General features: G+C 45.9%; 1 protein-coding gene across 3 annotated transcripts in view; it reads left to right on the forward strand.

The window, feature by feature from the left end:
• The window catches only part of PDE3A (phosphodiesterase 3A), a 298,794-nt gene that overhangs the window by 150,604 nt on the left and 130,571 nt on the right, over positions 1-17,619 (forward strand). For all 3 annotated transcript variants that reach the window (XM_029052392.1, XM_029052378.2, XM_029052387.2), the window contains exon 2: positions 9,592-9,642. In XM_029052392.1, the coding sequence (XP_028908225.1) occupies positions 9,592-9,642 (51 nt within the window). The remainder of the gene's footprint in view (positions 1-9,591; positions 9,643-17,619) is intronic.

Here is a 17,619-nt window from a genome sequence, read left to right on the forward strand (position 1 = left end):
CTGTACTAAGCACTTGAAATGTACAAATGGGTAACAGATAGAGACAGTCCCTGCCCTTTGACGGGCTCACGGTCTAATCGGGGGAGACGGACAGACGAGAACAATGACAATAAATAGAATCGAGGGGAAGAGCATCTCATTAAAACAATAGCAAATAAATAGAATCAGGGTGATGTACATCTCATTAACAAAATAAATAGGATAATGAAGATATAGACGGTTGAGCGGACGAGTACAGTGCTGAGGGGAAGGGAGAGGGAGAGGAGCAGAGGGAAAGGGGGGTGAAGAGGGTTTAGCTGCGGAGAGGTGAAGGTGAAGGTTAAGATGGTTCTCTGCAGGCAGTAAGTGCTCCTGAACGATTGAAGTACTATAGTAAGCATGTAGGAGAGTGAAGCAGACATAGTAGTTGTACTTTCTGGTCATCTTGCTCCTGTTAGAGTGTTAGCTCCTTGTGGACCAGGAACCTGTCACTTGTGTCTTCTGTACTGCCCAGGCCCCTAGTACAGTGCATCAAGAGAGTCCCTGAATATTATTTGTTGTCTTACATTGTCGAGTGGAGTCCTACCCTTAGCGATGCCATGGAAACTGATTACTGCTAGTATTATTATTATTATGGTATTTGTTAAGCACATACTAGGTGTCGAACACTTTTCTAAGCACTGGGGTAATAATAATAACAATAATGATGGTATCTGTTAAGCACTTACTATGTGCCAAGCAGTGTTCTAAGCCCTGGGGTGGATACGAGGTCATCAGATTGTCCCATGTGGGGCTCACAGTCTTAATCCCCATTTTACAGATGAGGGAACTGAGGCACAGAGAAGTTAAGTGACGTCCAAAGTCACACAGCTGACAAGTGGCGAAGCCGGAATTAGAACCCACGACCTCTGACTCCCAAGACCGGGCTCTTTCCACTGAGCTACGCTTCCAGTCAATTAGGTCGGACACAGTCCCTGTCCAGAAGGAGTGGGCAGTGAGCCCCATGAGGGGCAGGGACTGTCTCTGTCCTAACTTAACTTGTGCCTACCCCAGAGCTTAAAACAGTGTTTGACACTAGTAAGGGCTGAATAAATACCATTAAAAAATGGTATTTACTGAGCCTTTACTGGATGCAGAGCACTGAATTAAGTGCTTGGAGAAGTACAGTAGAGTTAGAAAACATGATTCCTCCTCTCAAGAAGTTTATAATCCATCATTGTTTTTTACTTTTTTTATGGTATTCGTTAAGCGCTTACTACGTGCAGAGCACTGTTCTAAGCGCTGGGGTAGATACAGGGCTATCAGGTTGTCCCATGTGAGGCTCACAGTCTTAATCCCCATTTTACAGATGAGATAACTGAGGCACAGAGAAGTTAAGTGGATTGGCCAAGGTCACCCAGCAGACAAGTGGCAGAGGTGGGATTAGACCCCACCGTCGTCTGACTCCCAGGCCTGTGGTCTTGCCACTAAGCCACGCTGCTTCTCTACTCTCAAGGAGTCTCCAAGCACTTAGTACAGTGCTCTGCACACAGTAAGAACTCAATAAATACCATTTGTGATGATGATGACAATCTTCAACCTTGAACGGAATTAGAAGAGCTGTATCAGATGATGCTCAGATGGCTTTTATGAATGCAAAAGTAAAGTAAATCTGTTGTCAGACATTTTTTCGCATCCTGATTTTGGTCCAGGCCATGAGACGGCTCACTGGGAATAATAATCAGAATTTGTATAAGGGAGGATGGGCGTGTGACTGATAGAGATCCACTGTGGGCAGGGAATGCGGCTATTTATTGTGGTATTGCACTCTCCCAACCGCTTAGTACAGAGCTCTGCACACAGTAAGCGCTGAAAAAATACGATCGAATGAATTACGATTGAATGAACGGTGCTTTTGTCTTTTGTTTTCCCTGGTATCTGTTAAGCAGTTACTATGTGCCATGCACCAAGTGTTGGGGAGATCTCAGATTATTGTACTCTCCCAAGTGCTTAGTACAGTGCTCGCCCCTGAGTAAGTGTTGAATAAATACCATTGATTGATTGAATGGGGAGATCTCAGATGGTCAGATGGGACATAGTGTCTTTCATTCATTAATTCAATCGTATTTTTTCATTCATTCATTCTGGTGTATTTATTGAGTGCTTACTGTGTGCAGAGCACTGTACTAAGCGCTTGGAATGTACAATTCGGCAACCGATAGAGACAATCCCTACCCAACAACGAGCTCACAGTCTAGAAGGGGGGTGACAGACAACAAAACAAAGCAAGTAGTCAGGCATCAGTACGATCAAAATAGATAAATAGCATAACAGATATATACACATCATTAATAAAATAGAGTGTAAATAAAATATGCAAATATACACAAGTGTTGTGGAGAGGGGAAGAGGGTAGAGTAGAGGGAGGGACTAGGGGGAATGGGGAGGTGAGGAGGGGCAGAGGGTAAGAGAGGGCTCAGTCTGGGAAGGCCCACAACAGGCTCACAGTCTAGATGGGGGGAGGCAGACATCAAAACAAGTAAACAGGCATCAATAGCATCAATATAAATAAATAGAATTATAGATATATACACATCAAAACAAGTAAGCAGGCATTAATAGAAATGAATAGAATTATGGATACATATACACACAAGTGCTTTGGGGTGGGGAGAAGGGAGAGAGCAAAGGGAGAGAGTCATTGTGACGAGGATGGGAAGAGGAGCAGAGGAAAAAGGGGGTTCAGCCTGGGAAGGCCTCCAGGAGGAGATGAGCTCTCAGTAGGGGTTTGAAGGAGGGAGGATAGTTAGTTTGACAGTTGTGAGGAGGGAGGGCATTCTAGGCCAGAGGTAGGACGTGGGCCAGGGACCAGCGGTGGAACATACAAGAACGAGGCCCAGTGAGGAGGTGAGAGGCACCAGAGGAGCGGAGTGTGGGGGCTGGGCTGGAGAAGGAGAGAAGGGAGGTGAGGTCGGAGGGGGAGAGGGGATGGACAGCTTTGAAGCCAAGAGTGAGGAGATTTGGCTTGATATGGAGTCTCTGTCCCACAGTGGGCTCAGGGTGTAAGTAGGAGCGAGAACAGGTGTTCAGTCCTCCTTTTGCAGATGAGGAAACTGAAGCCCAGAGAAGTTAAATGACTTGCCTGAGGACCCACAGCAAGCCCCTGGAGGAGTCAAGATTAGAACCCAGGTCCTCTGACTCCCAGGCCTGGGCTCGTTCCATTAGGCCATGCTGTTTCTGACCTGTCTGCTGGACTGTAATAGTCACCCTAATTTCCTTGAATGTCTCTGGGCCCCTAATCCCTCTTCCAAGAAGCCTTCCCAGACTAGGCCTTCCTTTCCTCTTCTCCCACTCTCTTCTGCATCGCCCAGACTTACTCCCTTTATTCATTCCCCCCTCTCACCCACAGCACTTATGTCCAGATCTTATTTGGTCCTTTATATAAATGTGCGTCTCTCCCTCTAGACTGTAAACTCACTATGGGCAGGGGGTGGGGGTGGTTGTTGTTATAATGAACTCTCCTAAGCTCTTAGAAAATGACTCTCCCCACTCTTCAAAGCCTTATTGAGGGCGCATCTCCTGCAAGATGCCTTCCCTGACTAAGTCCCTCCTTTCCTCTTCTCCCACTGCCTTCTGCCTCTCCCTGACTTGCTCATTCATTTATTCACTCAATAGCATTTATTGAGCGCTTACTATGTGCACAGCACTGTACTAAGCGCTTGGAATGTACAATTCGGCAACAGATAGAGACGATCCCTGCCCAATGACGGGATCACAGTCTAAACGACTGCTCCCTTTCTTTATCCCCCTCCCAGCCCCACGGCACTTAGGCCCATATTTGTCATATATTTATTTGTATTGATGTTTGTCTCCCCAGGCTCTGGACTGTAAGCCCGTTGCAGGCAGGGAATATGTTTGTTTATTATTGTATTATACTCTCCCAAATGCTTAGTACAGTACTCTGCACACAAAAAGCACTCAATAAATATGAATGAATGAATGAATGAATACGGTGCTCTGTACAGAGTAAGCGTTCAATAAATGCAATTGACCGACTGACTGTGGAGGCAGAGCCCGAGAATCAAGGCCCTGGCATCGTTTCCAGGCCGGTGGCATGTGCCCTCTGGTCAGCCCACCGGGCCCGCTCGTCAAGTAGCCCCCGAAGATAAGGGGGCCGAGGTGAGATAAGGGGAGCGTCATGGCCTCTATTTTTAGACTTCTCTCTCGTTCCTCCTTTGATTGTGTTCAAGAAGTTTGTTTTTCCGTTTAGGAAACAAGCTGATGGAATTAGCCGGGCCCCTCCTCTGGCTGTTGCCGTGTGACCTTGGGCAAGTCATGTAACTTCTCCGGGCCTCATTTTCCTCATCTGAAAAAGGGGGGTTCGATACTTGTTCTTCCGTCATCGTCCGTTGAGAACTCTGTAGAGGACCAGGGCTGTTTCAAATATCATGAGTAGTATTTACTGAGCGCTTACCGTGGGCAGAGTGCTGTACGAGACGACAGCTGGTAGACATGTTAAGCGCTTAGTACAGTGCTCTGCACACAGTAAGCGTTCAGTAAATATGATTGAATTAACATGTTCCCTGGCCACAATGAGTTTATAGTCTAGAGAATGTGAATACCTTGTTTCTACCCCAGAATTTCGCATAATGTTTGTCATAAGGTAAGCGTGTAGTAAATACCGTCAACAACGTTTGTACTATCTGGACATCTAGAGAAGCAGCATGGCCTAGTGGCAAGAGTGCAGTCTTTTGAGAGTCAGAGGTTGTGGGTTTTAATCCCGGCTCTGCCACTTGTCTACTGTGTGACCTTGGGAATGTCACTTCTCTGAACCTCAGCTACCTCATCTGTAAAATGGGGATTAAGACTGTGAGCCCCACGTGGGACAGGGACGGTGTCCAACCCAATTTGCTTGTATCCATCCCAGTGCTTAGTACAGTGCCTGGTAGAGAGTAAGCGCTTAAAGAATACCATGACAATAATCATAATTTTTTATGGGATTTATTGAGTGTTTACTGCACACAGAGCACTGTAGCAAATACTAATGGCAGTACAGAGGTGGTAAGACACATCTCCTGCCCACAACGAGCTCGCTGTCTAATAGTGATGGTATTGTTAAGCGCTCACTATATGCCGGGCACTGTACTAAGTGTAGAGACTTCTGCCTCTACTTCCATATCACCTAAACTCAACCCTACCATAGCTCTTAGGCATTCACTTGATATTTAGCGTTTCTATCTTCCCCTTAGAATGAAAATACTCTGAAGTCAAGGGTTTGTTTCTACTAGAGAAGTGATGTGGTCTAGTGGAAAGACCCCGGGCCTGCAAGTCAGGAGGACCCGGGCTCTAATCCCGGCTTCGCCACCTGCCTGTTGTGTGACCTCGGGGAAGCCACTTCACTTCGCTGGGTCTCAGTTTCCTCATCTGTAAATCGGCAATTCAGGACTTGTTCACTCTTCTCCTTACACCCCCATATGGGAAAGAGCCCGATTAGACTGTGCGCCCGTCAGAGGGCAGGGACTGTCTCTATCTGATACCGATTTGTACATTCCAAGCGCTTAGTACAGTGCTCTGAACATAGTAAGCGCTCAATAAATACTACTGAATGAAAGAGACTGTGTCTAGACCTCTATTATACTGTACATATATGTAATTTTATTTATTTGTATAGCAATCTCTCTCCTCGCACCAGACTGTGAACGCACTGTGGGCAGGGAATGTCACTGTTTATTCTTGTCTTGTACTTTCCCAAACGCTTAGTACAGTGCTCTGCACAGAGTAAGCACTTAATAAAATACGATTGAATGAATATCCACCCCAGTACTTAATATAGTGCTTGGCGCATAGTGAGCACTGAAACATCACAATTAATAATAATAATGTTGGCATTTGTTAAGCGCTTACTATGTGCAGAGCACTGTTCTAAGCGCTGGGGTAGACACAGGGGAATCAGGTTGTCCCACGTGGGGCTCACAGTCTTAATCCCCATTTTACAGATGAGGGAACTGAGGCACAGAGAAGTTAAGTGACTCGCCCCCAGTCACACAGCTGACAAATGGCAGAGCTGGGATTTGAACTCATGAGCCCTGACTCCAAAGCCCGTGCTCTTTCCACTGAGCCACGCTGCTTCTCTAGTATAATCTTCTACTAATTTTCATGAACATTACCAATGCTTAGTATAGTTCCCTGTCTGCAGAAGATCCTCAATCAATGTTATTAATATTTTTTATGGTATTTGTTAAGGTCTTACTATATGTCAAACACCATTCTAAGCTCTTGAGTAGATAAAAGTTAATTAGGCTAGACACAGTCCCTGTCCCGCATGGGGCTCACAGTCCAAGCAGGAGGGAGAATGGGAGAAACAGACTCTTAGAAGTGAAGTGACTTGCCCACAGCATTTGGCAGAGCTGGGATTAGAATCCAGGTCCTCTGACTTCCAGGCTCATGCTCAGTTAATTAATTAATTATGATATTTGTTAAGCACTTACTATGTGCCAAGCACTGTGCTAAGTGCTGGGGTAGATACAAGGTTATCAGGTTGTCCCACGTGGTGCTCACGGTCTTCATCCCCATTTTGCAGATGAGGGAACTGAGGCCCAGAGAAGTTAAGTGTGGCGCAGTGGAAAGAGCACGGGCTTTGGAGTCAGGGCTCATGAGTTCGAATCCCAGCTCTGCCACTTGTCAGCTGTGTGACTGTGGGCAAGTCACTTAACTTCTCTGTGCCTCAGTTCCCTCATCTGTAAAATGGGGATTAAGACTGTGAGCCCCACGTGGGACAACCTGATTCCCCTGTGTCTACCCCAGCGCTTAGAACAGTGCTCTGCACATAGTAAGCGCTTAACAAATACCAACATTATTATTATTATTATTAAGTGGTTTGCTCAAGGTCACACAGCAGACAAGTGGCAGAACCAGGATTAGAACCCATGTCCTCTGACTCCCAAGCCCGGCTCTTTCCACTAAGCCACACTGCTTGATTTTTAGTCTCTTAAGGCTTGTCAGTCACCAAAACAGAGCATGGATTTTGTGATAACATCACTAAACGCTAGCGGTGGACGTATCTGAGATATTTTATTCATTCAGTTCTGTTTTAGCAGAAATGTATACAAACGTCAAAGGACTGTATTTTCCAGTGCGATTTTTCGGTCGGGTTTAATAAGCGTGGTCAACTAATTTCTCCAGCCCTGGGCACGGAGCTATTTATTTTCCTCCAGAGGGCATTCTATTCTGAGGGGCTTTAACTTCCACCCCCCGCTCTGTGGAATCGGCGGCTGGAAGTCAGGGTTCCAAGAGGCGTCGGACGGAGTTGTTTGTCTGGAAATAGGTTAGAAGTGCGTGCACAAATGTGAAAAGCGTTTTAAAAATGCAGCCGTTTCTCTGTGGCCTCTCTGTACCAGCTGTGATCTAGCTGATCACTATTTTTCTTTTTCAATTTGCCAGATTTATCATGAAAGGACTTAAAAGAGATTACTTGTGGACCGAAGGGGGAAAAAATATCCATCCTGTTGTTTTTTTTTGATAATAATAATTATGGTATTTTTTAAGATAATAATGGTATTCGTTAAGCGCTTACTATGTGCAGAGCACTGTTCTAAGCGCTGGGGTATACAGGGTAATCAGGTTGTCCCAAATGAAGATCTTACTATGTACCAAGCACTGTTCTAAGAGCTGGGGTAGACACATGTTAATCAGGTGGGACACCGTCCCTGTCGCACATGAGGCTCACAGTCTAAGGATGAAGGAAAACGGGGACTGAATCCATATTTTATAGAGGAGGAAACTGAGTGAAGTGACTTACCCAAAATCACCCAGCAGACAATTGCTGGAGGAGGCAGAATTAGAACTCAGATCCCTGACTCACGGCCTTGCTCTTTCCACTAGGCCGAGCTGCTTCTCTACTATTCTACCATTCTTTTTAACTGTATACCATTTCAGCATCTTACTTTTCTTAACCGTCTTACTGAGCGCTATCATGCAAAGGTATTTATTGAGCATCCTGTACAATGCTGAGCGCTAGGGCTAGGCTCAGGATTAAAATCTTGGAAGCTTACAGTCGTGCTAAGAGACAGGATTTCTGACCTCAGAGTGCTGGCAATCTAATGGAGATACATTTTCTTTAGTGGTTATCAAATGCACAAAGGTCACAGATAAATAATAAATAATAAAGATGGTATTTATTAAGCACTTACTATGTACCAGGCACTGTACTAAGTGCTGGGGTGGATACAAGCTAATGAGGGTGGACACAGTCCATGTCCCACACGGGGCTCACTGTCTTAATCCCCATTTTACAGTTGACGTGTGAGGCACAGAGAAGTTAAATAACTTGCTCAAGGTCAACCAACAGACAAGTGGTGGAGCTGGATTAGAACCCTGGTCCTTCTGGCTTCCCGGCCATGCTGCTTCCAATCGGCCACGCTGCTTCTCAACTATTGGTTTTGTTCTTAAAAACCACTGTTAAATGTTACAAGTGCATCTTTTCCTGGGCTTCAGGAATGTGGTCATCCATGGTCCGATTTTTAACAACTGAACAAAAATATCTGCTATCATGGAATTGTCTTAGCTCCTGTAGAATTAAATATATATATAATTGCTATATTTTTATGATGTCTGGTAAATACTTACTATGTGTCAAGCACTCTTCTAAGCGGGTAGGTACTAGGTAATTAGTCTCTTGTCCCCCAAGAGGGTCACAGTCGAAGTAGGAGGGAGCACAGGGATTGAGTCCCCATTTTGCAGATGAAGAAACTAAGGCACAGAGAAGTAACTTGCCCAAGGTCCAACAGGAGGCAAGTGGCAGATTAGAATCCAGATCCTCTGGCTCCCAGGCCCACGTTTACTAGGCCATGCGCTACCTAATATAGAATCTGTGTTCTTTTTTTATACTGATTTTATGCACACTTTTACACCTATGAATATGTATGTAGAACGTGTATATATATGCCTACATTTATGCATGTATAATCCATTATATCCATATATAATAATTATATATCTATAATTGTCCCTGTAGTGAAATTAACCCACCTCTCAAAGAGGGATCATTTGCCTAGGGTCCTTTTTAGTGACATACTTAGAGATTAGATATTTGGTATGCAAATGTAATTGGATTATTGATGCACAAGAATTACTAGAAAGCACAATATTTCAAAATTAGTTCAGAAGGTAGGTGTCTTTCATGTAATGCTTCCATCGGAACTTTCATTCAGGTTGCGCTGCCAAATGGTGATCATCATCGTCGGTGGTATTTAAAAATAATAATAATAATATCAGTAATGGTTTTTGTTAAGTGCTTACTATTTGTCAAGCACTCTTCCAAGGGCGGCAGGAGATAGAAGCTAATCAGGTTGGGCACAGCCCCTGTCCCACATGCCAACCACTGTTCTAAAAGCACTGGGGTCGATACGAGCTTATCCAGTTGTCAAATGGGGCTCTCAGTCCTCACATCCCCATTTTACAGATGAGGGAACTGAGGCCCAGAGAAGTGAAGTGACTTGGCCAAAGGCACACAGCTGACAAGTGGCGGAGCAGGGATTAGAACCCGCGACCCAACCCCGGGCCCTTTCCACTGAGCCCCGTTGCTTCTCTATGACACTGACGGTCCTTCCTCCCCTCCCGTCTCTGTCCTTGCAGCTGACTGGTCATCCTGAATGGGAGCACAGGCGAGGACCCCGGGGATCCCAGGTGAGTGTCGTGGCGCCCCCAACTGGCCAGGCCTGACATGCCCCCCAGAGGCTGCCCCCTCCCCACCACCCCCTCTCCCCCCTGCCGCTCCCTGGCCATCCACCCTCCTCCTGGATTTTGTTTTTTATTTTTTATAATAATGACTACGGTACTTGTTCAACGCCTACTATGTGCCAGGCACTGTACTAAGCGCCGGGGTGGTTACAAGCAAATCGGGTGCAGTACCATTGAGTGAATGACTGAATGAACCCAATTTGTCTGTAACCACTTCAGCGCTTAGTACAGTGCCTGGCACACAATAAGAGCTGTACTGAGCGCTTAGGAAGTACAATACGGCAATAAAGAGAGACAATCCATTGCAAACAGTCCCCGTCCCATGTGGGGCTCACAGTCTCAATCCTCATTTTACACATGAGGTAACAGGCCCAGGTAATAATAATAATAATGATTCTGGTGTTTGTTAAGCGCTTATTATGTGCCAGGCACTGTACTGTGCGCTGGGGTGGATACAAGCAAATCGGGTTGCTCACAGTCCCCGTCCCATGTGGGGCTCACAGTCTCAATCCCCGTTTGACGGATGAGGGAACTGAAAACCAGGGAAGTGAAGTGACTTGCCCAGGGTCACACAGCAGACAAGTGGCAGAGCTGGGATTAGAACCCATGACCTTCTGACTCCCAGGCCCGGGCTTTATCGACTATGCCATGCTGCTTCTCTCTTCTCGGTGCTGCTTTTATGGTATTAGTTAAGCGCTTAATATGTGTCAAGCATGTACTGAGAGTTGGGGTAGATAATAACACTATAATAACTGTGATATTTGTTAAGCGTATACTATGTGCCAGGCACTGTACTGAGAGCTGGGGTAGATGCAACTCAATCAGCGGGAACGCAGTGCCTGTCCCACATGGGGCTCACTCTCTTAATCCCCAGTTTATAGATCAATCAGTGCTATTTATTGAGTGCTTATTAAGTACAGAGCACTGTACTGAGTGCCTGGGAGAGTACAATAGAACAGAGTTGCTAGACTGGTTCCCTGCTCACAGTGAGCTTACAGTGTAGAGGGGGAGGCTGACATTATTAAATGAAAGGGGAGGCCGTTCCAGGCTGGAGGGAGGAAAAGAATGAATGTGGTGTGTGTTAAGCGCTTACTATGTGCCGGGCACTGTACTAAGTGCTGGGGTGGATATAAGGTGGAAAGCAGCGTGGCTCAGTGGAAAGAACGCAGACTTGGGAGTCACAGGTCGTGGGTTCTAATCCCGGCTCCGCCACTTGTCAGTTGCGTGACTTTGGGCCAGTCATTTCACTTCTCTGGGCCTCAGTTCCTTCATCTGTAAAATGGGGATTAAGACTGTGAGCCCCAAGCGGGACGACCTGATCACCTTGTGTCCCCACCCCAGCCCTTAGAAGAGTGCTTTGCACATAGTAAGCGCTTAACAAATACCATCATTGTAAGTAGATTGGATTGGACATAGTCCCCGTCCCACTTGGGGCTCACAGTCTCGATCCCCATTTTACAGATGAGGTAACTGGGGCACAGAGAAGTGAAGCGACTTTCCCAGGGACACACAGCAGACAAGCAGAGGAGGGTGCCAGGGCCTTCTCATCCCAAGTCCGTGCTCTATCCACCAGGCCACACTGCTTCTCAACATTCATTTCATTCATTCAGTCGTATTTATTGAGCACTTACTGTGTGCAGAACACTATACTAAACGCTTGGAATGGACAATTCGGTGACAGAGACAATCCCTGCCCAAAATGAGCTCACAGATGCTGCAAGGGGTTGGTGGCCAGAAGGAGACCAGGCGAGGCACAATCCGTAGGTGGTTAGAGAAGAGAAATGCACAGGTTCATTCATTCAGTTCATTCAATCGTATTTATTGAGCGCTTACTGTGTGCAGAACACTGTACTAAGCACTTGGAATGTATAATTCGGCAACAAATAGAGACAGTTTCTACCCAACAATGAGTTCACAGTCTAGAAGGGGTGAGATAGACAACAAAGAAAGTAGACGGGCATCAATAGCGTCAAAAGTCATTTAATTTCTCTGGGCCTCAGTTCCCCCATCTGCCAAATGGGGCCCGCGACTGCGAGCCCCACATAGGGTCGTGGGAGATGAGCAGGGTGAGGGAAGAGGAAGAGAGATGTCGGAGACATTCTACTTAATCAGAAAGACGGGCAGCCATTCGAGATTCTTGGGACGTCCGGAGAAGGAAGATGGATATAGAAGATACGATTTTTACTATCTAGGCTATTGAGCAATGTGTCCGCAAAGGGGTCATTTTGGAGTCGGATAATTGGGATTTGATTATGAACTGTCAGGTGTTAGTTGTCCCCAGCTTTTCCATTCAGGCTCGTCCTCATGGGGGGTGGATCAGTCAAAGGCTTCTTGGTCTTGACTGGGGCAATCCTCTCAGATGACTGCTCCGTAGCTTGTCTGACACGTAATAATAATCATATCGGTATTTTTAAGCGCTTATTCTGTGCCAGACACTGTTCTAAGTGCAGCGCTAGATAGAAGGTTGGACACAGTCCCTGTCCCACATTCGGCTCATAGTCTTAATCCCCATTTTACAGAAGAGGGAATTGAGGCACATTCATTCAGTAGTATTTATTGAGCTCTGACTATGTGCAGAGCACTGTACTAAGCTCTTGGAATGTACAGTTTGGCAGCAGATAGAGACAATGGCTGCCCAGTGCCAGGCTCACAGTCTAAATGGCACAGAGAAGTAAAGTGACTCACCCAAGATCACCCAGCGGACAAGTGGCAGAGCCCAGGTCCTTCTGACTCCCGACCCGTGCTCTATCCACTAGGCCCAGCTCCTTCTCTGGGTTTGGTTTTGCTTTTACTTCTTCTAGGCCAAAAAACACCCATCTATCTCACTTTCTCATTCATTCATTTATTCATTCATTCAATAGTATTTATTGAGTGCTTACTATGTGCAGAGCACTGTACTAAGCGCTTGGAATGTACAAATCAGTAACAGATAGAGACAGTCCCTGCCCTTTGACATCTTACAGTCTAATTGGGGGAGACAGACAAGAACAATGGCAATAAATAGAATCAGGGTGATGTACATCTCATTAACAAAATAAATAGGGTAACAAACAAAATAAATAGGGTGACAGCACTTGCTATCATCATCATTATTATTATTGTATTATATTTGTTAAGCGCTTACTCTGTGTCAAGCACTATTCTGAGTGCTAGGGTTAAGTCCAGATAATCAGGTTGGACATAGTCCCGGTCCCACATGGGGCTCACAGGTCAAAGGAGGAGGGAGAACAGATATTGAATCCCCATTTTTCAGTTGAGGAAACAAAGAGAAGTGAAGTGACTTGTCCAACATCACACAGTGGGCAAGTGGGAAGCCAGGATTGGAACCCAGATCCTCTGACTCCCACTCCCAGAATCTTTCCACAGGCCACCTTTCTCCCCTCTAGACTACACTCATTATGGGAGGGAAACATTCTACCAACTCTGTTATATTGTACTCCCCCAAATGCTTCATGCAATACTCTGCACACAGTAAGTGCTCAATCAGTAAGATTGATGGATTCATTAATTTCCTGGTGAAAAAAGGACAGGACTAGGGGTCAGGAGACTTGGGTTCTAGTCCCAGCTCTGCCATGGACCTGCTGTGTGACCTTAGGCAAGTCACTTAACCTCTCCGGGCCTCAGCGTCTTCCATGTAGAATGGAGATGAGATGCCTGCTTTCACTCCCTCTCAGTCTGGGAGAGCCCCATGTGGGACAGGGAGCGGTCTGATTATCTTGTATCTTAGTGTTCCGGTACCTAATAATTCTGGTATTTATGAAGTGCTTACAATATCATTACATCTCACGGCGCTAGGCCGGAAATGACGGCTCCATCTTAGAAGTGACCCCCTCTTGGTGACCCAAGAGTTAACCTCCCAAGCACGACCTGACTTTTCCCAAGCAGGAATTCAGGCCCCCGGGAGAATCCAGAGGGCCTTGTCACATTTTCCAGAAGCATAATGTCTTTTCATTGCTGTTTGTCTCCTCCCTTCTTCCTTTCTCATATACCAGCCCTCAGACTACTACTTGTTTTATAGAAATCTTGCCAACATTTATTTCATTTTTGGTTTCCACCCAAGGATTCTTTTTTCTGCTTTGGTTTGGGAGCTGACTGAATTCTCCCCCGTCTAAGGGTATTTTGCAATACAGCATCTCCACATCGAGCAGAAATGCCTCACCATCGCTTTAAGAACCATCAAATCCTTTCTCTCCCCGTACCTGTCCTTATATCCCTAACTTCACTAACCCCTAGCTTGCACCTCTGAATCCTCTAACTCCAATCTCCTGACTGATTCAATCCCACCTCTCTCTCTCTCCATCAACCCCCATCTCCCTCCCTCCCCCCTGGGTAGAACTCCCTCCCCGTTCACATCCGACAGTCCACAACTTTCCCATCTTCAAAACCCTTCTGAGATCCCATCTCCGAGGAAGCCGTCCTTGATTATCATCTCATCTCGCCAACCTATTTCCCTCTAAATTGCCACCTTAACACTTCAAACAATTAATCAATCAATAGTCCGTGTCTTTTTATATACAAAACGCTTTTGCTCTTTCAGTCATATTTGAGTGCTGATTGTGAGCAGGGCACAGTACGAAACTCTTGGGAGAATATAATATAATTGAGTTGGTAGACACATTCCCTGCCCATAGCGAGCTTATAGTCTAGGTGGGGAGACAGACATTAATATAAATGAATAAATTGAAGTTATGGACGTGAGTGCCGTGGGGCAAATGTAATGGTGACGTAGAAGGGAGGGGGAGAAGAGGAAATGAGGTCTTAGTTGGGGAAGGCCTCTTGGAGGAGATGCGCTTTTAATAAGTCAGGGTTTGGGAGAGTAGAACAGGGTTAGTAGCCACTATCCCTGCTTTCAAGGAGCTTACAGTCGAAGCACTTCCTGTAGCATTTATGAACATATCTTTGTGTCTGTTACTTCCACCTATGTGAAATTCAGTTTTATGTCTGACTCCCCCGCCGGATTGTAATCTCCATGTCTCCTAACTCTTTCGCAAGAGGTTGACTACCATGCTCTGCACAAGTAAGGAGTCCATATATCCTATTGATTGACTTAATTAATCAGTGGTATTTATTGAATGTTTAGTATGTCTAGAGCACCATATTAAGTGCTTAGGAAAGTACAGTTCAACAGAGTTGGTAGATCCAATCCTTGCTGACAAGAAGTAGGCGTTAATAGAGAAGCAGCATGGCTTAGTGGAAAGAGCATTCATTCATTCAATAGTATTTATTGGCGCTTACTATGTGCAGAGCACTGTACTAAGCACTTGGAATGAACAAGTCGGCAACAGATAGAGACATTTCCTGCCGTTTGACGGGCTTACCATGTAATCGGGGGAGACGGGCAGACGAGAACAATGGCAATAGAGTCAAGGGGAAGAACATCTCGTAAAAATAATGGCAACTAAATAGAATCGAGGCGATATACAGTGCATTAACAAAATAAATAGGGTAATGAAAATATATACAGTTGAGCAGACGAGTACAGTGCTGAGGGGATGGGAAGGGAGAGGGGGAGGAGCAGAGGGAAATGAGGGGAGAAGAGGGTTTAGCAGCGGAGAGGTGAAGGGGGGCGGTAGAGGGAGTAGAGGAAGAAGGGGAACTCAGTCTGGGAAGGCCTCGCTCAGTGTGGGAAGGCCTCTTGGAGGAGGTGAGTTTTAAGTAGGGTTTTGAAGAGGAGAAGAGAATTGGTTTGGCGGAGGTGAGGAGGGAGGGCGTTCCGGGACCGCAGGAGGACGTGGCCTGGGGGTCGACGGCGGGATGGGCGAGACCGAGGGACGGTGAGGAGGTGGGCGGCGGAGGAGCGGAGCGTGTGGGGTGAGCACAGGCTTGGGAGTCAGAGGATGTGGGTTCTAATCCCTGCTCCGCCACTTGTCTGCTGTGTGACCTTGGACAAGTCGCTTCACTTCTCTGTCCCTCAGTTACCTCATCTGTAAAATGGAATTTAAGACTGTGAGCCCCACGTGGGACAACTTCCTTACCTTGAATCTACTCCAGCACTTAGAACAGTGCTTGCCACATAGTAAGCATTTAACACATGCCATGATTATTAATTATAAGAAGCTTAGTACAGTCCTCTGTATACAGTAAGCATTCAATCGATATGATTGATCGAAGTTAACAGTGTTCGGGGAAGGAAAGATATTAAAATAGATCATGAATAAGGGAAATAGAGTAAAAGAATATTTACGTAAGGGTAATGGGGCCGGGGTGAGTATCAGATGCTTAAGGGGTACACAGCCAGTGCATAGACAATACAGAGGGAAGGGAAGAGAAGTGAAGTCTCAGTCAGGGAAGGCCTCTTGGAGGCGTTGTGATTTTAAGAGGATTTTAAAAGTGATGAGATTGACAGGCTTTTGGTTATGAAAGAGGAGAGATTTCTAGGCCAGAGGGAGAAGATGGACACGGGCAATACGATAGATGAGATCGAGGTACAGAGAGGCGGTAGGTATTAGAGGAGCGAATCGTGCGGGCTGGGTTGCAGTAGGAGAACAGCGAAGTAAGGTAAGAAAGGGCAAGGGGATTGAGGGCTTTAAAGCAAAAGGTAAGGAGTTTCTGTTCAATATAGATATGGATGGGCAACCAGTGGAGGTTTTGGGGGATTGGGAGATATAGCCTGAATGTTATTCAGAAAAATGATCTTGGCAGCGGACCGGAGAGGGGAGAGACAGGAGGCAGGGAGGTCAGCAAGGAAGGTGATGCAGTGGGAGATTTCGGCACAACAGAATTGGTAGAAATGTTCCCTGCCCACAAGGAGCTTACATTCTAGAGGTGGAGCTTACATTCGAAGTGGAATATAAGTGCTTGGATCCCTGTGGGAGCAGTTTGGATGGAGAGGATAGGGCAGATTTTAGCAATTTTGCAAAGGTAGAACCAACAGGACTGTGTGACAGATTGTGTGTCGGGGGGGGGATTAAGTGAGGGAGATGAGTGGAGTTTCAGCCAAAGATACCGGCTTGTGAGAAGGGGAGGATGGTGGTGGTGTCTATGGTGATAGGAAAGTCACGGGGGGGGAAAGGGTTTGGGTGAGAAAATGAGGACATATTAATTTTAAAGTTGAACCCAGAAAAATAATCCTAGATTTTCACTGCCCTTTGGAGAAATCAGGCTCCAAAGGCGCCTGAGGTTACCGAGTTTCCTCCTGGACTAGCAAACATTTCCTTGTTTTCTCCCGGGCTGTCAATTTTATTCCCCGGGGCGGGATTTTCATTGCTGCTCACATTTCCCATTCTATCTCTCCAGAGCCAACACTTGTTGGAAGCCCCCAAAGCGATTCAGAGACCTTAGTCTGGAATGTTCTTTTAGAAAAATGCCAACAGCCGATGTACGAACAGCCAGGGTGCTAGCTGAAAGTGTGATGAGGTTACGTAAATCACTTATCACCAAGGATTCATTGTTTGTTTTTATAATGGTATTTATTAAGCACTTACTGTGTGTCAAGTAGAGTGCTGGCATAAATACAAGATAACTATGTCCCGGTGATGTTTTTTAGTAACTGCCGACTATCACTCAATCAATGGTATGTATTGTGTCCTTACTGAGTGCAGAGCATTGTACTAAGTGCTCATGAGAATTCAGTACAACAGAGTTGGTTGACAATCCTGCCCACTTACAGAAGCAGCCTGGCTCACTGGATAGAACTCAGGCCTGGGAGTCAGAAGGTCATGGTTCTAATCCCGGCTCCGCCACTTGCCTACTGTGTGGCCTTGGGCAAATCACTTCACTTTTCTGTGTCTCGGTTCCCTTATCTATAAAATGGGGATTGAAACTGTGAGCCCCACGTGGGACAGAGACTGTGTACCTACCCCCGCGCTTAGTATGGTGCCTGGCACATATTAAGCACTTAACAAATGCAACAATTATTACTGTTATTATTAGGGGAGACAGACACTAAAATAAATTACAGATTCATTATTCAATAGTATTTAT

This window comes from Ornithorhynchus anatinus, chromosome 2 (genome assembly GCF_004115215.2).
Source record: "Ornithorhynchus anatinus isolate Pmale09 chromosome 2, mOrnAna1.pri.v4, whole genome shotgun sequence".
NCBI lineage: Eukaryota > Metazoa > Chordata > Mammalia > Monotremata > Ornithorhynchidae > Ornithorhynchus > Ornithorhynchus anatinus.